Source organism: Rhinopithecus roxellana, chromosome 19 (assembly GCF_007565055.1).
Source record: "Rhinopithecus roxellana isolate Shanxi Qingling chromosome 19, ASM756505v1, whole genome shotgun sequence".
NCBI lineage: Eukaryota > Metazoa > Chordata > Mammalia > Primates > Cercopithecidae > Rhinopithecus > Rhinopithecus roxellana.
Genome location: NC_044567.1, coordinates 6,789,551 through 6,812,226, shown reverse-complemented (window position 1 = coordinate 6,812,226; position 22,676 = coordinate 6,789,551). Strand labels below are relative to the sequence as shown.

The 22,676-nt window shown below is 50.5% G+C and overlaps 1 protein-coding gene, 1 long non-coding RNA gene and 1 pseudogene across 4 annotated transcripts; 2 read left to right on the top strand and 1 right to left on the bottom strand.

Moving 5' to 3' along the window:
- Positions 1-5,275: 5,275 nt before the first annotated feature.
- LOC115894849 lies at positions 5,276-6,474 on the top strand (annotated as a pseudogene). Its single transcript, XR_004055069.1, has one exon. The product of XR_004055069.1 is annotated as an L-lactate dehydrogenase B chain pseudogene (transcript).
- Positions 6,350-17,209, top strand: TAC4 (tachykinin precursor 4). The gene is made up of 6 exons (XM_030923314.1): positions 6,350-6,359; positions 7,588-7,715; positions 11,717-11,814; positions 14,270-14,298; positions 15,929-15,988; positions 17,178-17,209. The coding sequence occupies exons 1-6, from the start codon at positions 6,350-6,352 to the stop codon at positions 17,207-17,209; spliced, it is 357 nt and encodes a 118-aa protein (XP_030779174.1).
- Positions 8,224-9,967, bottom strand: LOC104659305. 2 transcript variants are annotated; one of them, XR_004055068.1, is made up of 3 exons: positions 9,858-9,967; positions 9,625-9,721; positions 8,224-8,924 (listed from the first exon to the last, which is right to left on the bottom strand). It is a non-coding gene; the product is annotated as an uncharacterized LOC104659305 (long non-coding RNA). The 2 variants fall into 2 exon arrangements; XR_004055067.1 differs by lacking the exon at positions 9,858-9,967 and having other exon boundaries at positions 8,572-8,924; positions 9,625-9,661.
- Positions 17,210-22,676: the final 5,467 nt, after the last annotated feature.

Below are 22,676 nucleotides of genomic sequence, written 5' to 3'. Positions count from 1 at the left end.
CCAGCCTGGCCGACATGGTGAAACCCCATCTCTATCACAAATACAAAAAAATTAGCTGGGCATGGTGGCTCATGTCTGTTATCCCAGCTACTCAGGAAGCTGAGGTAGGAGAATTGCTTGAACCCAGGAGGCGGAGGTTGCAGTGAGCCAAGATGGCGCTACTGCACTCCAGCCTGGGCGACTGAGCGAGACTCCATCTCAAAAAAAAAAAAAGAAAGAAAGAAAGAAAAGAAAAAAAAATAGAAGTAGACCCCTCCACAGGGAACTGCTAGTATCATGAGAGAGACCCAGCTCCTGTCCTTAGGAAACTCTCAACCTGATGATAAAATATCAGGGAATACCTTAAATGACCTTCCTTCATCTGAGCTTTCCCATGAAATATTGAGGAATGTTACTGTTTAATTATATTATTAAGAGTAATAATAACTGCTACCATTTATTAAGTGCCTATGATGTGCCAGATGCTGCACGAAGTTCTTTTATGTATTATCTCATTTAACTTCAAAAATACTTTGATGTGAGGATATGTATTATGATCTCCATCTTACAGATAAGGTGAGTGAAATTCAGAAAACTTAAATAACTTGCCTAAGTAACAACTAATACCCATGGTAAGGGGTGGGGCCAGAATTGGAACCCAGGCTATTGTTGTTAACACTGTGGTATGGTGCGCTTCTGTGCTTGACTTAAATCCAACATGTGGACAAACACGCGTCATCGTGTATGTTGTCTTTCCTCATGGAGTCTAATTGCAAAAAACATGTGCGTGGCTATGAGCCCCATGGAGAAAGGTGATGGAGAAGGAAAGGAGGCAGGGTGAGAGGCCCCCAGGTCCCTGGACCCCTGGGTCAGGGTGCACATTTGATGGTGGTGGAGGAGGTGCTGATGATATGGGTGAGTTCAGGAACTGTGTTGAATCATTTTCAGAACTCTGACCAGGCCAGGCATGGTGGCTCACACCTGTAATCCCAGCACTTTGGGAGGCTGAGGCAGGTGGATAGCTTCAGGCCTGGAGTTCAAGACTAGCCTGGACAACATGGCAAAACCTTGTTGCTACTGAAAATACAAAAATTAGCTGGGCAGAGTGGCATATGTCTATAGTCCCAGCTACTCGGGTGGCTGAGGCAGGAGAATCCCTTGAACCCAGGAGGCAGAGGTGGCAGTGAGCCAAGATCGCACCACTGCACTCCAGCTTGGGCAACAGAGCAAGACTCAAAACAACAACAGAAAAGAACTCTGATCCACTAGTGGTGAGAATTTCTTTCTGAAACTGGGCAGTACTTTCAGGCCCTTCCAGAGACACACGGGGCATAACTGAGGGGCTAGAAATGCCAAGACCAAAGCAGGCTTGGGCCAAACCGCCTGCCACGAATATGGGCAAAGGCATCTGCCCACACCACCTCTGGGAACAGAGGGCAGGGGCTCTGTTTGCTCCATCTACACTGTGGACCTAGAGATCCGCTTTTCCAAACCCTAAGTGTTCTGTCTAGGACAAGTGTCTGAGCACACCCACATTATCAATGAGGTAAAGGGAGTCCTGGGTTTCTTCTTTTTCCCCCAAATGCCCCTGCCATGGCACTTTCCACACTGTGGAAATATCCGCGGTTTCCAGCCCATGCCCTGCCTCCCTCTCAGCCTTCCAGACCTTTGGAGTTTTCTCTGCCTTCTTCCCGTCACCCTCTCCTTTCTGCTCCGTGTGCCCCACCTCATCCCCTTATTAAAACTGTGATAATGCTTGTCTGTTTCTTTTATTCCTCCCTCCCTGCCTCCCTCCCTTCCTTTCTCTCTCTTTCTTTCTTTCAAGATAGGGTCTCACTCTGTCACCCAGGCTACAGTGCGGTGGCACGATTTCTGCTCACTGCAACCTCCACCTCCCAGGTTCAAGTGATCCTCCCTCCACAGCTGGGATTACAGACAGTGAGCCACGGTGCCCAGACCTCTGTTTATTTCAACTCTGTTCACAGAGTTGCATTTGAAGGTGTTCAGGAAATCCAGAATCAGTGAATGAATGCATGAAAGGAACCTCAAAGACTTGGGGGAAGAGTTGTTTTTTCCAAAGTCTTAAGCCATCACAGCCAGAGAGGGCCAAGCACAGGGTGCAAAGTCCCAGGCAAGCACTCCTGGCTACCTTTAGCCACCACCCTCCCCGCTACTGGAAGGGCCGCACTAAGTGCCCGAGGACACCCAGACCCCCCCGCCCGTGGCAGCCCTGCCCCTCCTTTATCTCCTGTCCCTCTATCCAGGGACAGGCCTTTCCAAGTCCAGGACCCAGCTCCAGCCCAACCCGGATCTCGCCACGGCGGCGCGCTGGGAGGGGAAACGAGGTGGTCAGAAGCTTCCACGTGGGGGCGCTGGAGGGGCGCGGGAACGACTGAAGCCGACCTCCCCCAACCCTTCGTGCTTGGTCGGTAAAGGAACCCAAATCGTCAACCTGCGGCTGCCCCTGTCCCCAGGGTCCCCACCAGGCAGTCATGACCCCCCACCGAACCCTCTCCCTTCCGCCTCGCCTCCCGGCCCCCGCCAAGCCCCACTCCTTCGTGTTCGCTCCTCAGTAAAGATGAAAGAGCCCGCGAGTGGCAGATAGGTGTAGGTTCGAATCCCGTCTCTGCCCCTTAGTGGTTGGAGGCTTTCTCCCAGCGCCGGCCTGTAAAATGGGCTCATCACGCACCGACTTTAGCTGGACGAGGCGTTCAGGAAACGTCAGCTTCCTGCCCGCATCCGCCCTCATCTCGTATTTCCCTCTTCTCTGTTCTCCCTCCGCTTCCCCGCCCCCCTTTGGTTTTGTTTTAAATCCCTCCCTCCTGCGCCCTTTCTCTTCTCGGCTCCGCAATCTTAGCCAAACCGCAGCGTTTAGCAATCCTGCGCCCACCCGGCGCCCGGGGAGCCTCGCCGCGGCTGCGACCCGCCCCCGGCCCGGCTCCCGCGGGGGCGCCACCGCCGCGACGTACCCCGCCAGGGGTCGCACGATGCCACCAGCCCGGCACACCTGGGGGTCGCACCCCGACTTGCGCTAGGCCCTGCCCCAGCCCACCCCGGATCGGCCGGGTCCCTCCTCTGGCGGCAGCGCCGCAGCCCACCCGCCTCTGGGGCCGCGGGGACCGGGAGGAGCTGGACGCACCGGCCAGGGCCGTGCCCGGGTGGCCGAGGGCACCGGGCGGGGCGGCGGGCTCGGCCGCCAGGACTGCCAGCGCCAGCCTGACCGCAGCCCGAGGGCGACGCTGCAAATAGTCGCGGTTTCCAGCCTGTGCCCTGCCTCCCTCCCAGCCTTCCGGACCTTTGGGTTTTCTCTGCCTTTTTCCCGTCGCCCTCTCCTTTCTGCTCCGTGCCCCCCGCCTCGTCTCTGCTGTGCGCCCACCACATCCTGCCTCATGCAGGACGGCTCTGGCGCTGGCGAGGTCGGGATCATGCAGGATGGCTCTGGCGCTGGCGAGGTCGGGAGCCGGAGAGGGGGCCAAGAGACCAGCGCTCTTTCGAAGGAATAAAATCATCATCATCGTCATCATCACCACCACAGCAATTAAGTTAGGGTTAACTGCGCGCGTGCTGTGTGCCAGGGACTCTGCTGAACGTTTTACCGGCAGGAATTCATGAAATCTTTACTACACACTACAAGGGCCAGCTTCAATTTGCAAATGGAGAAACTGAGGCTCAGACACTCAGTAGAGACTAAGGTCATCCCATCTGCACCGGGAGAATGGAAGGCCATCTCCCCTGTCCAGAGGTCCAGGCTGTGATTCTGCCTGAAGCCCTGTGGGTAACGCCCCACTGGAAGGTGGAAAGGAGCTGGCTGGGGGGTCCAAGTTAGTTTGCCAATGAATTCTCAGTGTATCCTAGGGCAAGCCCAGTCTGCCTCAGTTTCCACACCTGTGAAACCAAGGGGATGAAAAGCAACATTTTGTTTCCTCTAAGGAAGAACCTGTTAATGACAATGGAACACCCCAAATGGAGTGTGAGGCTTTAGGCGTCCTGTGCTTGGGGGTACTCAGAGAGAGGCTGGGGGACTGCCTCCCTGCAGAGTTGAGAGCAACCCAGAAGCCAGGACTGGCTGCCTGGGAATTAGGTTAAGCTGGGGAAGCTGCATTTTAGCAAATTCGGGGATTCTGAAGCCTTCCAGTTTAGAACCCACCAAAAAGATTCCTGAAAGTGGGTTGGAGTAGAGGGGGAGTCCTCCCTCAAACACTCCATACTTACTCTTATTCATCTCTGACTTGGCTGGCCTGGATTCAGGGTGAGTGCAGGTTTATTAAGGACCTACTGTATGCCAAGCACACATCTATCACAGCCCTACTCTCAGAGAGCTAGTGGCATAGTCAACAACCACATGGCTGACTAGCAGAGATACCCTCAGCCCAGCTGTCCCTTTTGGGAGAACTGGAGCCAAGCTGCTGCTTCCAGGGGTGAACACCCTGAGCAGCGCCAGAGCCATCAGTGAGCAGAGCTGGGGTTGCCTTCACCTCCACTGGCCCCCTCCGCAGCCAGCCTTGTGCAGGCCACAACCTGCACAACCTCGCACAGAGGCCTGTGGGAAGCCATAGAGATCCAAGTGGGAGATGTTGGCAAAAGGAGCCAATTATTTCTTGCTGGAGACAGGAATAGAGAGAGAAGAATTCTATGTAAGAGGTGAATATTAAGCTGGATGTTTAAGAATGAATGGGAGTTCACCAGGGGGAAAGGGAGGTCCAGCAGAGGCAACAGCCTGTCCTGGGACAGGGGTAGAGGTGCACTGGGAAGGAGGATGTGCCTTTCCCTTGCTCCCACCGCTATACTAGCACATGTCAAACCAAACGTAGCTTATCTGCCAACCAGAGGTCTCCGTGCCTGAACTGTGAGATGCTATAGGATCAGTGTCTTACTCATCTTCTACAGCCCACTGCCTCACCCAATGCTGATAACAGTAACAGTAATAATGGTCAAGCCGGGTGCTCATGCCCATAATCCCAGCACTTTGGGAGGCCGAGGCAGGCAGATCACTTGAGGTCAGGAGTTCAAGACCAGTCTGACCAACATGATGAAACCCTGTCTCTACTAAAATACAAAAATTAGCCGGGCATGGTGGCGGGGGCCTGTAATCCCAGCTACTCAGGGGCTGAGGCAGGAGGACTGCTTGAACCCATGAGGCAGAGGCTGCAGTGAGCTGAGATCACACCACTGCACTCCAGCCTGGGCAACAGAGCCAGACTCCATCTCAAAAAAAAAAAAAAAAAAAGGCAGCTGACATTGTCTTCTCCGCATGGGTGTTACAGAGGTCTCCAGAGCCTTGTCTCTCCTGTGCAAAATGGCAACTCTTAAGGAAAAACGCATTGCACCAGTTACAGAAGAGGCAACAGTCCCAAACAATAAGATCACTGTAGTGGGTGCTGGACAAGCTGGTATGGCATGTGCTGTCAGCATTCTGGGAAAGTCTCTGGCTGATGAACTTGCTCTTGTGGATGTTTTGGAAGACAAGCTTAAAGGAGAAATGATGGATCTGCAGCATGGGAGCTTATTTCTTCAGACGCTAAAATTGTGGCAGATAAAGATTATTCTGTGACTGCCAATTCTAAGACTGCAGTGGTAACTGCAGGAGTCCGTCAGCAAGAAGGGGAGAGTCGGCTCAATCTGGTGCAGACAAATGTTAATGTCTTCAAATTCATTATTCCTCAGATCATCAAGTACAGTCCTGATTGCATCATAATTGTGGTTTCCAACCCAGTGGACATTCTTACATATGTTACCTGGAAACTAAGTGGATTACCCAAACACCACGTGATTGGAAGTGGATGTAATCTGGATTCTGCTAGATTTCGCTACCTTGTGGCTGAAAAACTTGGCATTCATCCCAGCAGCTGCCATGGATGGATTTCGGGGGGACATGGCGACTCAAGAGTGGCTGTGTGGAGTGGCGTGAATGTGGCAGGTGTTTCTCTCCAGGAATTGAATCCAGAAATGGGAACTGACAATGATAGTGAAAATTGGAAGGAAGTGCATAAGATGGTTGAAAGTGCCTATGAAGTCATCAAGCTAAAAGGATATACCAACTGGGCTACTGGATTAAGTGTGGCTGATCTTATTGAATCCATGTTGAAAAATCTATCCAGGATTCATCCCGTGTCAACAATGGTAAAGGGGATGTATGGCATCGAGAATGAAGTCTTCCTGAGCCTTCCATGTATCCTCAATGCCTGAGGATTAACCAGCGTTATCAACCAGAAGCTAAAGGATGATGAAGTTGCTCAGCTCAAGAAAAGTGCAGATACCCTGTGGGACATCCAGAAGGACCTAAAAGACCTGTGACTACTGGGCTCTAGGCTGTAGAAATTTAAAAACTACAATGTTATTAACTCTGAGCCTTTAGTTTTCATCCGTGTACATGGATCGCAGTTTGCTTTGATCTTCTTCAATATGTGAATTTGGGCTCACAGAATCAAAGCCTATGCTTGGTTTAATGCTTGCAGTATGAGCTCTTGAACAAATAAAATTAACTATTGTAGTGTGGAAAAAAAAAAAAAAGGTCAGCAGGTGGTAAATATTGACCATCACACATTGTGCTAAGTGCTCCAGGGCATTCTCTCATTTCATCCTCAAACTTTGGAAACAAGTGCCATTATTAATCCTGTTTTACAGACAAGGATTCTCGAGAAGAGTTAAGTAATGTGCCTAAGGTCACACAGCTATTTGGAATCCAGGCCTCTGTGGCCAGAGAGCCCTTGTTCTAGACCGATGAGTGGATAGATGGATGAATGGATCTGGGTGGATAGGCGAGAGGGAAGAACTAAATGAAGGACCATGAACTCCATGCTAGGGAGCTTGAATTCACTCGAGGGCAGTGGGGAGACACTGGAAGGTTGTGAGCAGGAGAGACAAGTCAGTTTAGGGATTTAGAGAGATCACTTTGACAACAGGGGAAAGATCATTTAGAGTCAATGACGCTTGAAACCTGTGGCCATTTTTCTGGCAAATCCCAATTCCCACTTGTGAGGATCCTCATTTCTTTAAGCACTGTGTTATTTCTCTTAGAGCAAGACATGTGTTCTTATGCACACACAGGGACTATTGATGGAGGAGAATGCTGGAGAGGAGGGGGCTCAAAGACAGGAAGAGACAGAAAGGGGACACTGCTAATTTCCAGGGAGAGGCTTCTCTGTACAGGGGAGCAGAGCACTAGGAAGAGAGAAGGCATATGGCCCCCTCCCTTATTTCTAAGATGAGAAGGTCCCCTCAGGGTTTCCAGCCTGGAAGCTGCAAGCTCCAGGTCCCACACACTGCCCCACTGTGCACCTGCCACCAGGGAAACAGCCATAGGTGAGGCAGGTGTTGCATCAGAGTGTTAAGCCCTAGAATCAAATGTTAGGGGGTGGCAGTGAAGAGGTCTGATCCCTCCTCCTGAGCAGCTCCTTAATATCATTGGCCTGTCCAGCCAGGGAGGGAGGGGAGTCACAGAAACTGGCCTAGGGGTCAGTTAAGCTGAAAGAAAGAAGCAGGAACAGCTGGAAGGACCAGAAAACAGGGTAAGTTTCCCCTATCTACACTCAAGGAGCCAAAGAGCGAACCAAAGCCTGCAAGAGGCGTCTTCAGGCTGAGAGGGACTCCCAGAGGGTTCCGGGACAGTGCAGGCTCACCATGCTGCCTGCCTCGCCCTGCTTCTCCTGATGGAGCTGTCCGTGTGCACTGTGGCAGGTGATGGTGAAGTGGAACTCAGCACCAAAGCAGAGACCTGGATAACTGTGGCCTTGGAGGTACCTTTGGGGAAAGGCTCTGACCAGGGCAGGGGATAATCGGCAGTAGAGAGGCAGAAGATCTCCTGCATGGCTGCTGGGAAAGCAGGTAGCCTGCAAGGCAGGTTGTCTCTCTACCATGGGTAGATTCAAGGCTATGAGCCCTGGCCTGGCAGACCTCCGAAGTGTGTGTGTGTGTGTATGTGTAAGAAACTGGCACTGGGCCGGGCGCGGTGGCTCAAGCCTGTAATCCCAGCACTTTGGGAGGCCGAGACGGGCGGATCACGAGGTCAGGAGATCGAGACCATCCTGGCTAACACGGTGAAACCCCGTCTCTACTAAAAAATACAAAAAGCTAGCCGGGCGAGGTGGCGGGCGCCTGTAGTCCCAGCTACTTGGGAGGCTGAGGCAGGAGAATGGCGTAAACCCGGGAGGCGGAGCTTGCAGTGAGCGGAGATCCGGCCACTACACTCCAGCCGGGCCACAGAGCGAGACTCCGTCTCAAAAAAAAAAAAAAAAAAAAAAGAAACTGGCACTGTCTGAAATGCTTTATATTAACTCAATCCTCCCATCAACCTCATGGGGAAGGTATCGATACATGACTAACCCCACTTCACAGATTAGGAAACTGAGGCACAGAGAAGTCAAGTATTCTGTCCAAGGTTGCACAGCTTCAAAAGCACAACTACACCCTTTGCCCAAGGTCTGATTCTGTGTATCTGTGCATCTGAGGAGCTTTTCCAGAATTTTCTTTCAAGGGGATCAACTTAAACAGGACCACTATTTGGTCTCACATGTAGAAATGACCCCGCATCTGCCCCCCACTCCTGCCTGACAATCTGATTGGGGAGGCAAAGATTCTGACCTCAGGGGTTTCCTAATCAGACAAGAGACAGGGACCAACAAGCCAGAGACAAAGACAGGTAAATAAGAGGCCAGCGCTCAGGGAAGGCTTCCAGGGGGGCAGACAGGACAAAGCTGGGCCTGGCTCCTCCCATTCCCAGGATGGTAAGGACACTGGGGTAGCCTTGGCTTGTGGTCCTGGACTATGGTGAGGTCCTTGGAAACGCTTAGAAATGAGGCCACAGGAAGAGCCACCGCATGGACAGTCCTGCATGGTGGGTTTCCTTTCTGGTTTTTCTGAATCTGGAAGTGTGTGCAGTGAGAAGGCAGCAGGGCTAGGAGTGTCTCCGCTGATGCCTGCTGCTTTCCGGACATCAGTTTCCTCACCTGCAAAACGGAGGAGGGAAGTGACCCCCCCAAAGCTTTTCTCCAGCTTTGCCATGCTTTATAGAGTCAGTGCCAAACATCAGGGTACCTGGTCTAGAGACAGAAGCCTTGCTGGGTGATGAGGCCTCATCTACGCAGCCCTATGGGAAACATTAAAAACTTCAACAAGCACTGCTGGACTGCCTCCCAAAAGCACCTCATCCTGCAGCTGGGTCTAATCTTTATTCTCCTTTCACTCTCCTTTAATATCACATCCCTCTGCTTCCCAAAATACAGGGCTTGGAATATGGGAGGAGAGACTGGGTTAGAAGTTAGGAAGAACTTACACTGTGGGATGCTAAGCATAATTTGAGTGACGGCTGGCTGTGGAGTCTCATGCCTGTAATCCCAGCACTTTGGGAGGCTGAGGCAGGAGGACTGCTGGAGGCCAGGAGTTCAAGATCAGCCTGGGCAACACAGAAAGATCCCATCTCTACAAAACATAAACAAAATTTGCTAGGCATGGTGATGCATGTCTGTGGCCCCAGCTACTCAAAAGACTGAGGTGGGAGGATCACTGGAGCCCAGGAAGTTGAGGCTGCAGTGAGTCGTGCTTGTGCCTCTCCACTCCAACCTGGGCAACAGAGCAAGACCCTGTCTCAAAAAAAAAAAAAAAAAAAAAAAAGAGGTGACAAGAATGGGGCATGATCGCATCACTTACCTCCCTTGCTCTCGGGGCTCCCCCAACCTGTAATCATCCCTGGAGTTGGGGATTTGGGTTAAATGGATATGGAGGGCTCTGGGTGGGGGTAGGAGTCCTTTCAGAGTGAATGGGAACCAATGTCTCCGAATGCCCCTCGCCAGGCACAGAAACCCAGTGGGGGAGAAAGGTCAGTCCTATGGAATTCATAAGTGACCATTCTCTCCAGCTTGCACCTAAAGGCTGCCTCTTACCAAGGCAAACTGGTTTTCAGAAATGGGTCCAAATCTCCAAAGAGACTTTTCCAGCTATTGGCCAGGCTGGGCAACTCCAGCTCAAGATAGCTGCCCCAGCCACTGATGTCATGGTGGGATGTGAGGGAAGTAGATGGGAAGTGAGTGAATTAGTCCAAGGCTTAGACAACAATCCGTTCCTGATCCTGAAAGGTACGACAACACAAGTTGTGAGAGGCAAGAGGGTTTATATTGTCCCTAGCCGGGTCCCTGCTGGTTCCAGGAGCTCCAGCGCTACCCCTAGGGAAATTGGGGATGGAAGAAAGAGCCTCTGATGCAAGCCCAGCTCCCAGCGTCCTGGCAGGCAGCTTGCATTACTCTAGGGCTCTGTTTGTCTATCTTTAGCTTTCCTGGAAAAGGGGACTCCAGCCTCTTCCCTATTCCCAGACTCTCAGAGAAAGGACTCCTCATTCAGCATTCTGTGTCCCACGTGTGCTAGGATCCTATGTGTGCCAGGCTCAGTGCCAGGAACTGGGGATACAGACATATGAAGACAGTCTAATGAATGTAACCCACTGTCACTCTCTCAACTAGGAGGCAACTCTCCCTTTCAGCAGAACTGAGCAAGCCCCAGTTCAGAAGTTCAGGTTAAGGTCAGAGAGGGAGAAGCCTTTGGCCAAGGTCACAGAAGCTAATGGAAGAATGAGAATGTCAATCCACAATTCTTGGTTCAGGACGCCTGCCCCATCAGCTCAAGGATTAAAATGTCTTTGCCCAAGGTAACAGCCTCCACCCCCAGACCACATGCCATTTCCTTCCGGGAGGCCCAGGCTCTAAGGCAAGGGAAATCTGGGGCAATGGGGGAAGTGCCTGGGGAAGAAAGGTGAGTGGGCGTTAGAGTGGGGATAAGGAGGGAAGCAGTCCTGCCTTGCCTCCTGGGGACCCACCATAAGTTCACTGGCTGCCCTCTCCTCATCTATGCTGGAGATACTTTCCAAGATAGAGCAGAACCAGTACTGTGAAGTGAGACTTTGAATCTTGGCTCGGCCTCTTTCTGTGTGACCTTGGACAAGGCACTTAACCTTCTTACATCTCGGTTTCTCCATCTGTAAAATGCAGGGGCTGGGGGCAATCATAGTTCCTACTAGTTATGGTGGTTGTGAAGATTAAACAAGATTACGACTGCATTGTTTCAGACCAGGCTTTGAGCCTGAGTTCAACTTCTGGTTCCACCTCTCACTTCCCAGCTGGGTGACCTTGGACAATTCTTTCTTTTTGAGATGGAGTCTTGCTCTGTCACCTAGGCTGGAGTGCAGGGGCAGGATCTTGGCTCACTGCAGCCTCTGCCTCCCAGGTTCAAGCAATTCTCCTGCCTCAGCCTCCTGAGTAGCTGGGATTACAGGTGCCTACCACCATGCCCGGCTAATTTTTGTATTTTTATTAGAGACAGGGTTTCACCCTGTTGGCCAGGCTGGTCTCGAACTCCTGACCTCAAGCGACCCACCCGTCTCAGCCTCCCAGAGTGCTGGGATTACAGGTGTGAGTCACTGCGCCCAGCCGGACAATTCTTTAACCTGTGTCTCGGCATTTTCATGTGTAAAATGATGACAGTAACAGTACTTGGGGTACTGTTTTCATGGTGTTTTGGTGAGGTTTAAATTAGTTACTAGATTACGTGCTCAGAACATAGTAGGTGAAATGTTAGCTATTATTACAAGGATGTGCAGTACTGTGTAAAATATGCAGAAGTGCCCAGTGCCAGTGCACAGAGAGTGTGTGCTGACCACCAACTGTCACTCCTGAGATTGTCATTGCCCAGGCTGGCCTCCCCGTCTGCTGGACAACCTCCCAACTCTAACACTAACTCTCTGCTTCTTCAGGAAGGCGCTGGCCCCAGCATTCTGCTCCAGCTGCAGGAGGTAAAGACGGGCAAGGCAAGCCAGTTCTTTGCGCTGATGGGGAAGCAAGTGGGAGCTGAGTGACAATGACAATGGAGCCCAGCAAGCAGGGGGGTTCTGGGTGGGTTCTGCAACATCAAGCAGAGGCCCTAAGTTAAAGCCCAGGAACTAAGGTCAGGTACTCCAGTCCAGTAGGGGTCACTCATGAGATGGGGTGACACAGACTGTCCACAGAAATTATCATCCAGGCCTGGGGGCGCTGGCTCATGACTGTAATCCCAGCACTTTGGGAGGCTGAGGTGGACAAATCACTTAAGGTCAGGAGTTCGAGACTAGCCTGGCCAACAGGGTGAAACCCCGTCTCTATTAAAAATATACAAAAATTAGCCGGGCATGGTGGCACACACCTGTAATCACAGCTACACGGGAGGCTGAGGCAGTAGAATCGTTTGAACAAGGAAGGCAGAGGTTATATAGTGAGTCAAGATCATGCCACTGCACTCTAGCCTGGGTGACAAAGTGAGACTCCATCTCAAAAAAAGAAATTATCATCCAACCAGGACACTTTGGGGAGTGTTAGTAACTACACCAGGCAACAGGTGTAAACCAGGCTGTTCCCAACAATGGGGAGCATGGTCACCTGAAGGGTGGGGGCACAGGCTCTGCACCCTGGGTAGGGCCTTCCATGCTCTGGATGACTGGGGAGTGGCAGTGAAGCTAGAGACCAGTCTGGATGTGGGCAAAGCCACAAGCCAAGCTTTCTAGTCAATTTTGTTTGGCTCAAACAAAATTACTAACTTACACCTGTGTTCCCTGAGGGCACTTTAAACTCAGGAGTCCTGTCCTCAGGGGACCAGGAGAAATATTGTCAATATTATATTTTTTAAGTGGTAATGCTCCACGTTGGCTGGGTGTGAAAAAACTGGCACTTTTACACTGCCTATCTGGAGGACACGTTGGCAATATCCAGGCAAGTTGGGAATGTGCTTACCTTTCTGACCCAAGGTCTCGCTTCTCAGGTAGATGTGCTGTTGCTACATGAGCCCTGAGGGTATTCACTGCCAATATGCTTGTAATAGCAAGAATTCGGAAATAACATAAACACCATCAATCAGGGAATGGTCAAAATATATTAGGCATATCCTTAACCCTTGTGGCCATTAAAAAGAATGAGGCAGACCCATGGAAAGATATGGAAAGATCTCCAAGATACATGGTTAAGTGGGAAAAAGCATGTTACAGATCAATATTCAAGAGGAGCCTACTTGTTTTTTAAAAATGACATACACACAGATATGCAAATGCATAGGGAAAGTTCTAGAAGGATACATATCAAATTGTAAAAAGTGGCTACTTCAAGGACAGGAAGTAGAGATGAGGGGGAGAAAGGGAAGAGAGACTTTAAATTTTACTTGTATGAACCTTTTCAAAATAGTGGATGTATTCAAGGACTGCTTTTGTAATTAAAAAAAAAAATACACATATAAAAATAGAGAAAACCAACTTGTGACCAAGCACTTTTGGCCTTAGTTTCCTCTTCTACAAAATGAGTTTTGAACTGAGACATTTCAAACTTTTTTTTTGAGACGGAGTCTCACACCATCACCCAGGCTGGAGTGCAATGGCGCAATCTCGGCTCACTACAACCTCCGTCTCCCGGGTTCAAGCGATTCTCCTGCCTCAGCCTTCCAGGTAGTTGAGATTACAGGCACCCGTCACCATGCTCGGCTAATTTTTTGTATTTTTAGTAGAGATGGGGTTTCACTATGTTGGCCCAGCTGGTCTCGAACTCCTGATCTCATGATCCGCCCACCTCAGCTTCCCAAAGTGCTGGGATTACAGGTGTGAGCCAATGTGCCTGGCCCATTTCAAACTTCTTTTCCAAATCCAACAACCCATGAGGAATGGGGGATGGGAATGTCAGAGAAAATACTTCTTGAGCACCTGCTATGAGGCCAAGGTGGTAGGATCACGAGGGCAGGAGATCGAGACCATCCTGGCTAACATGGTGAAACCCCATCTCTACTAAAAATACAAAAAAATTGGCTGGGCATGGTGGCGGGCGCCTGTAGTCCCGGCTACTCGGGAGGTTGAAGCAGAAGAATGGCGTGAACCTGGGAGGCGGAGCTTGCAGTGAGCCGAGATCGCACCATTGCACTCCATCCTGGGCAACAGAGTGAGAGTCTCAAAAAAAAAAAAAAAGAAAAGAAAAAGATTTAATCTCCACAGCGATATCCCCCTTATCACAAGCGGGGAAACTAAGGCTCAGACAGGTTAAGCACTTTTCCCCGGATGCTCGCCCGGCTGGCATCAGGTGCCAGTGACCCCAAAGTCTGTACACTTCCAGCCACTCTACACTGCCCCCTACCAGCACACTCCTACTGCCAGAGGATAACCCAGGATGACTAGAATTCCACTGAAGACCCACCAATGCACCGACCCCCAAAGAACTGGAGCCTTTCCCACCTCACCAAGCCCTGAGGGAAGCAGTGTAGTCTGCAGTCCTCATTCCTTCTTTCTCCTTCCCCTAGGAAGACCTCTGATCCAGCCAAGGAGAAAAAAAGGTAAGTATTGCCCAAACCTGCCCTCAATATGCCCCTGGGGAGGGTTGAGTTGCCCTCAGCACAAACAAACCAGGTGGGTGAGGGGAGATGCTCTGGCCAGAGGCAGGCCAGGCTGGCATTGCTGTGCAGAGGTGGGGCCAGTATGGTTTGTCCATGCTAGGCTTTCTGGTTGTTTCCTTAGAGGGGTGGTCCTAAGGAGTGGCTGCAGGGATAGGAACAGACAATGATGGATCTAGTTCTACCTGCGTTTCAAAATTACTTTAGGTCTAAAGCCTGGAATTAGAGGAAAAAAAAAAAAAAAAGTCAACCACTAGAGATAAGAAGTGCTTAAAGCTTCAAACCCTGGCACCCAGATGATCTTAAAAGTGCATATCTGGGCCAGGCAGTGGCTCACGCCTGTAATTACAGCACTTTGGGAGGCCAAAGCAGCCAGATCACTTGAGGTCAGGAGTTCGAGATCAGCCTGGCCAACAAGGCGACTAAAAATACAAAATACAACTAAAAATGCAAACATTAGCCCGGTGTAGTGGCAGGTGCCTGTGGTCCCAGCTACTTCGGAAGCTGAGGCTGGAGAATCACTTGAACCCAGGAGGCAGGGGTTGCAGTGAGTCGAGTCCAGCCCGGGTGACGGAGGAAGACTGTTTCAAAAAAAAAAAAAAAAAAAAAAAAGTACAAATCTGAGAAGCCACTACTCTGCTTAAATCTTTCAGCGAAAAGGGAAAAACAAAATCAAAAGAAAATAAACCAACCGGCCGGGTGGGTGTGGTGGCTCACACCTGTAATCCCAGCATTTTGGGAAGCTGAGACAGGTGGATCACCTGAGGTCAGGAGTTCGAGACCAGCCTGGCCAACGTGGTGAAACTCTGTCTCTACGAAAAATATAAAAATTAGCTGGGCGTGGTGGCGGGTGCCTGTAATCCCAGCTACTCGGGAAGCTGAGACAGGAGAATTGCTCGAACCCAGGAGGCGGAGGTTGCAGTTAGCCGAGATCGTGCCACTGCATTCCAGCCTGGGCAGCAAGAGCGAGACTCTGTCTCAAAAAACAAAAAAAAAGAAAAGAAACCAACCTGTACCCTCCACTCCCTCAGTGCTCTCAGGACCAAGTCCAATCCCCTAATGCGACTCACCACATCCTTCAGGCCTGCCTCACTGACCTGACTCCCAGCCCCATCCTAACCAGCTCTCCTTCCCTGACCGCCTGCCCTACACAGACAGAGCTTGTTGCCATTGCCTGGTGCGACCCTGTTCCTGGCACACTGCATTACACTGTCTTGCTGGGTCACATGGCTGGCTGGTGTCCCCAGACTGGAGGCCCCCCAACAGGCAGGCATCAGGTCTGCTGTCACCTCTGTATCTCCAGTTTCCAGCAGTTTCTGCCTGTTAGCAGCACCACTAGGTGTCTGTGAAGGGAGAGCAGAGGGAGAATGGAGGAGCAGGAGGAAGGAATCAGTGAATGAACCAGTAAATCAATCAATCAGTCCATGGTGTTTCCTCACCTCTCGGGATGACGGAGAAATGATTCCATCTGCAAGGCCCCAGCCCTGGCCCTGGCCCTGCCATTACCTGGTTCCCAAGACAGTCCACCTCTGCTGCCTCTCTCTTGTCTACCACTTCTCTCTCCCACCGCCAGCGTATCAGGTGGAACACACGTTCCAGGGCCTCCTGGGCAAGAGAAGTCTGTCCACAGAAGGTAGGCGAGGGCCGCTGGTGGTTGCAAGGGCATCATGGGAAAATGGCCATACACTTTGCTGCCAGTCTCCAAGGTGGGGGTTGGGCAGCTAGACAGACAGGCTCCCCACAAGCCATCATGGGGAGGCCCCCAGGGGAGGCAGTTGAGTGCAAGGAGGTGGTCTTTTTGATGATCCAAGACTGAAATCGCTGTGGCCCAGAAGCTGCACCCTCCCCACCCATGACACACCCAGGCACACTCTGCCCTGCCCCCACCCCTGCCCCTCAGAGCCAGCTGAAACCATGAGGACTGATGCCTAGTTTTCCAGACCTTGGAACATCCCCTATTCCCTCACTGTTTGCAAAGCTCTAATCACTGATCGTTATACTAATCATTGATCATTAGAGGGTCATGCCTTTAGTCTTCAGAGATTTTCTGCCTTCCACAACTGTAAGTAAGTGCAGATCACTCTGGGAGGAATAACACCATAAGCAGTTATCAGCTCACACCTTCTAGCAGAGGCCACAGCCCCAAATGGTTCCAGGGGACCAGGCATGAAAGTAAGTAAATCAATCAGGTTGGGGAAAGGTCACGGCTCAAGTGAGCGGACACAAGAGGACAGGCAGTGGGCGCCCCAGCAGGTCACAGATATTGAGCTCCAGTCTGCCTTCCCTAGTGCCTAACCTCTTCCACTGGAGCTGCAGACTTCTGGACCCCTCCCCTCCCTAGCACCCCTGATAGAACACCTGCTCGACTCATTCTATTCAAGAGCTGTGGAAGTCACCTCGATAACAAATAGAGATGAACGTTCCTCCATGCATGGTGTGGGCAGGAATATTAGGAGTCAGTCATCATCTTTCAGAGATGGGAAGCTACTGGCCCAAAGTCACACAGTGAGCTGATAACAGAGCCAGGACTAAACTGTGTCTCCATGTCAGCTGCCATGTTCCCAGGACTCTTGGATAGCCTTCCCCACCTTTAAAGAGGATAACTGAGGGTGGGCTCCATCCATGCTCTGGAGGCATTAGCAACTGAATAATGGAAGGTATGACAGATGAGCCTGCAGTTCCATTGCCCTAGATATCTCCAGACAGGAGAGAGGGGTTAGGAAGATGAAGGCCTTCAATGTGACCAGGGAAGACTTCCAAGGGTGGAGGAGCCAGACAAGACCGCCCCACTAACTGTGGTTCATATACCAAACTCTCCCCAGGCAGAGAGGATGAGGCCCAAGGTTCAGAGTAAAAGCCCCCACCGCAGACTTCCCAAAGGACGTGGTGCCACTTCTTCCTACCTGGATGTCACAGCTGACAAGCCGGCAGGCCAACTCTCTTCTCTGTGTCTCCTGTTATCATCACTGGCACTTCACACAAGGCCCACACTGAACCCACTGGGTTTGTTCCTGGACTCTCGGTGTCAGGCAGCAGTCCTGCATAAATGCAGTCTTTGCTGTTGCAAGCTGCATTGACTCTGCCCTCTCTCACACTCAGAGCTGGCATCTCACTGCACAGCAGTGAGGAGACTCGTACACTCTGTATCCTGTGCTTAGCACACAGTAGGCGCTCAATAAATGAGTGACCAGTGAACGGCTGCTTGTCTGGTGCAGAGCAAAGGGCAGGAATGGCCTGGGCTCTGTAGACTTTTCAGTGGCCTCACTGATATGTCAAGAGGCCAAGAGCCCTTTCACAGAATCGCAGAGAAATACCGAACAGCCCTGGTCCTGCCCCCAGGTGGGAAAACAGGCTTGGGACACAGGTAAGGATGACAGAAACAGGAAAGAGACCATGACAGGATGGGAAGGTATTGCAGGCATTTTGGAACGGAAGGGATCTGAAAACAAGGGGTCTTTCTTCCCTTTAGGGTCCTCTGAAACCCAAGCCTGAAAGAAAACACCCTCTCCCTACTCACAGACATGATCTCAAAGGCTCAAATGCATGTGTCTCCTGACTCAGAGAACAGGGGTCCAGGTTATTCATCAATTGTCTTGTATAAGGTGACTCTTCAACTAACTGTCTTATGGTTAAGACACAGTCTCATTCTTGAGCACCTTAGAAGAGCAAAACAGTTCCCAACCTCAGGGAGCCCCAGACTGAGGCAACTGTCCCTGCACTAGCAGTTTATAGGGAGGTGGGACACAGAGGACCCCTTAGAAAGCAGCGCATGAGCCAGCATGAAATCCTGGAGGCAAACCTAGGTCCTAAATATGGCAGGGCTGAACCAAGGAATGCACTGGGAATTGTGTGTGGGTCCAGCAGTAAAGGAGGCTCATTAATCCACTAGGCTACAAAGCATTTAGCTTCTGTGCCCCTCTCTCCAAAGAAAAAGAAAACAGGTTAGGAGTTTTTCTGGGTGTTTGATTCTTTGCAGGCGGGCAGGGGGGAGCTGGGAGCTGGGCTATGTTTAAAAGGAGGGGGGCCAGGCACGGTGGCTCACGCCTGTAATCCTAGCACTTTGGGAGGCTGAGGCAGGCAGATCATGAGGTCAGGAGTTTGAGACCTGCCTGGCCAACATAGTGAAACCCCATCTCTACTAAATATATAAAAATTAGCCGGGCATGGTGGCACGCACCTGTAGTTCCAGCTACTTGGGAGGCTGAGGCAGAAGAATCGTTTGAACCTAGGAAGCGGAGGTTGTTGTGAGCCAAGATCACGCCACTGCACTCCAGCCTGGACAACAGAGCGAGACTCTGTCTCAAAAAAAAAAAAAAAAAAAGGAGGGGAAGCAGGCGTGCTGGTACAGAAGGCAGGACCCTCCTGTGGGTGCCAGAAAAGGCTTTAGTGACAACAAAGACGGCTGCAAGGAGGCCAAATGGTACCAGCACAGGCAGGAAGAGTCCTTGCACTTAACCTGTAGTGAGGTAATCTCTCTCCCAAGACTGAATGTTCACTGTGAGCCCTGAATAAACCTCAGGGTCCCGTTTTCTCCATCTTCACGCCTTACTATCATGTCCAGCAATGAATATGGGAGTGGGGGCCGGTGCAAGCCTCCTCCTTGGAACTCTGACACTGCTGCACAATTTTCTAGTTAATGTACTTCCCATCTCACCCACTCCTAACCTCCTAACCCACCAGGCATCCCCAGTGCCTACTCCACCCCACCCAGCCACCGGTGAGGTGCCAGGAGGTGGTTCGCCGCAATAACCCAACTCAAAAGCACCAGTAAAGAGGGCTGAAAACCTCATTCTTGTGTTTGAAGTCAGGGACATTTAAGAAAAAAGTGAACTCACCAGTTTCACCTATTTGCCAGCATATCACTAGGAACTCAGATGGGACTGGGGATATGAATGAAGTGTGAGATTGGAATTTGCCCTTGAAGACCTCACGGTGTTATAGGAGAGCCAAGATGTACTAACGGATGCAAATCCCGCCTTCTGCTCCCCAGTCCTCTCTTTCTCAAGCTCACCACGTTCACTCCTGCTTCTGGCTTCTGCACATGCCATTCTTTCCATCCTGGTGAATGAATTCTTTACCAAGATCCATTTCTCTGTAAAGGTTTTCCAGCCCAGGAAACACTCGTCCATTCCCTCCTTGGCATTCCCGAAATGCCTGACAAGTTCTTTCATTCAGCACTTCCTCTATGTTACAATGTTGATGTTGTAATTAATGATTTACCTCCCCTGCAAAACAGGGTTTCTGAAGAACACAGACCACATCTTATTATCTTTGTGTCCTCAGCGCCAACAAAAGTGCTTGGCACGAGAGGTCCCTGGAGAGCATTGTGATGGACTCACATTTCTTGTTCTCCAGGAGTCTGTCTCTAGGAGCAAACTTAATACAAGTAACTGAAATAAACAGCACAGCTGCTACTTCCTGAACACGTCCCACAGTTCTCAAACTCAGCCTGTCCATACACTGAACTGCTGATCCACTGCCCCAAAACTACTCACCATCTTCCCCATCTCTACAAATGGCACCTCCACCCACCCAGCTACAAACCTGAGAGCTCCCCTCAATTCCTCACACCTAACTCATTATCCCCTAGCTGTTGAACCTTCCACAATCTATCTGGAGTCCACCTACTTCTTGCTATCTTGTCACTGTTGGTAGCAGCCACCTTCCTCCCTTGTCTTGGAGGGCAACAGCCTCCTGGCAGACCTCCTTGCTTTCCACCCTCAAGCCAGCCAGCTACCCCCAGCCTTTGTCCACTGGAGCGTGACCTTTTAAAATGAGAAATAGGATCGTGTCCATCCCTTGTTGGTCACAGTCCAACGGTGTCCTAGCATACACTTGACATTCTTGCAGAAACCTCCAGGGCCCTGTGCGCTCTAGTCCCTCTCCTCCAGTCCATCACCAGGCTCTCTCAGACACACACACCAAATGCTGGCCTGCTCTGGGATCTGGATATTGCCCCCACCCTGCTAACTCATCTTTCAGCTCCCAGGATAAAGGCCCTTTTTCAGACAGCGGTTACCACTGGTTCCCCAGACTCAACTAATTCCCACCTTAGCTGGTGGGCACAACAGAACTTGTTTACTGACTACATGAATGAATATATGGCAGGTACTGCAAGAGAATTTTCCGCAATTTTATCCCCATTCTGCCAATGTGGATAAGCCACTTGCTTGAAGTTACAAATGAAATGACAGCCAGGATTTGGGCTATGGTGGCTTGACTTCACATGCATCAACCCCCACACTTGGTCTATGTCATGATAGTTCAGACAAGTCTCAGGCAGAATTAGGGGCCTATTTGGGTGGGAAACATTTCCAAAAGCCCTACCCCAGGACACCAGTCCAAGAGGCTCCTTCCAGACCAAATCATCTTAGGAAATGTTATATCCTGTGTCTTCTTGGAAAACCCCAACGCCCATTAGCCTACTGAAGGTTTTGGGAAATCTTGAAGTCAAGAAACATACTGGCATTATCTTTTTTTTATTTTTTGAGACAGGGTCTTGTTCTGTCACCCAGGCTGGAGCACACTGGTGGGATCTCAGCTTACCACAGCCTTGACTTCCTGGGCTCAGGTGATCCTCCTACCTCAGCCTCCCGAGTAGCTGGCACTATGGGTGCACACCACCACGCCCAGCTAATTTTTTTGTAGAGATTAGGTCTCCATGTGTTGCCCAGGCTGGTCTCAAACTCCTGGGCTCCAGTGATCCTCCCACCTCAGCTTCCCAAAGTGCTGGGCTTACAGGTGTGAGCCACCATGAATGGCCTGATACTAACTTTGGAAACACTCAAAGTGTTTTCCAAATTTATTTGACCACAGAACTTTTTGCCTATACTTTGGTATTTAGTGGAACACACTTCATGGAACGTTGAAGTGGAGGCTTTCTCAGTAAATACAAGAAAGGGAATAACAGACTAATCCTGTTGCACGTTGAGGTTATGTGTAAGGGAACGACGAAAGCTACGTGTAGGTTGAGCCAGCTTACGGAAAAACTTGAAAGCCAGGATAAACATGAACCTAATCCACTGAGCAATGAGAAGCCACATGAATTCTGGAGCACGCAAGTGATGAGCAGTATCTTGACAGCAGAAGGCTGGGCGCAGCGGCTCATACCTGTAATCCCAACACTTTGGGAGGCCAAGGTGGGCTGATGGCTTGAGCTCCGCTTGAAACCAGCCTGGGCAACACGGCGAAACCTCGTCTCTACTGAAAATACAGAAAGTTAGCCAGGCATGGTAGTGCATGCCTGTGGTCTCAACTACTCTGGAGGTTGCGGTGGGAGAATCGCTGGAGCCTGGGAAGGCGAGGCTGCAGTGAGCTGTGATTGTACCATTGCACTCCAGCCTGGGTGACAAAGAGATCCTGTCTCATAAATCAGTCAATCAATACACACATACATACATACATACAGAAGGATATTCTTCAGTTTTCCTGATCCACTTAAGGAGGTGGCTAAGAATTCCAAGGCCAGCCAGTTACCTCAGAAGCAATTTGACTGACAGCTGACACGATAAATAACCAAACGAGGTGAACTGTCTGAGGCTGCCATTTACACAGAACATAAACAGTGTCCCTTGGAATTGCACAAGGTGGTAGCCGCCTTTCTCTAGGCACATCTGGCTTCCAATCAACCTACAGGGCAAACTGAATTCCAGCCCTTCAGTTTCCAAAGTCCCCTTGTTTCACTTCTCAATTGCGACGTATCAAACCATTCCAAAACGTGTGGTTAAAACAGTATTCTCACAATTCTCTGGGTTAACAGGGCTCAGCTAGATGTCTTTAGTGTCATGTGGTACCAGCAAGGGCCACTCATGAGGGTGCATTCAGCTGGGAGTCTGGCGGGGTTGAAACCTTCAAGAGACACAAGTCTGGGCTTTTAGTTGAGTGAGACTAGAGCACCTTGGTTCTCCTATGCATCGTCTCTCACCATTCAGTAATTTAGCCCAAGCTTCTCATTTGAAAACATGTCAGCGCATTTTCAAGAAAAGTGGAAGCTACCAAAATATCACTTCCATAACATCCTATTAGTCAAAACAAGTCACAAGTTCAGCCCACACTGAGGAAAAAAAATAGATCTTATTGGAAGGAGCACGTGCACAGAGGATGAGAGCAATTGTTGGTGGCCATCTTTGGAGATGATCTACCATACCTCTAAATTTGTGAGATAAGAGTGTAGGTTTCTGATAACTTTGGAATTGAATGTACGGTAAGCTGTTTCCAGAAACAAATGCCCAATTAAGAACAAAGATGGGTTTCTTGGAACGAACATGCCTTGTCGAGGATAAAGATGTTTATATCTCACATGGAACATTTGTGAGGAACCA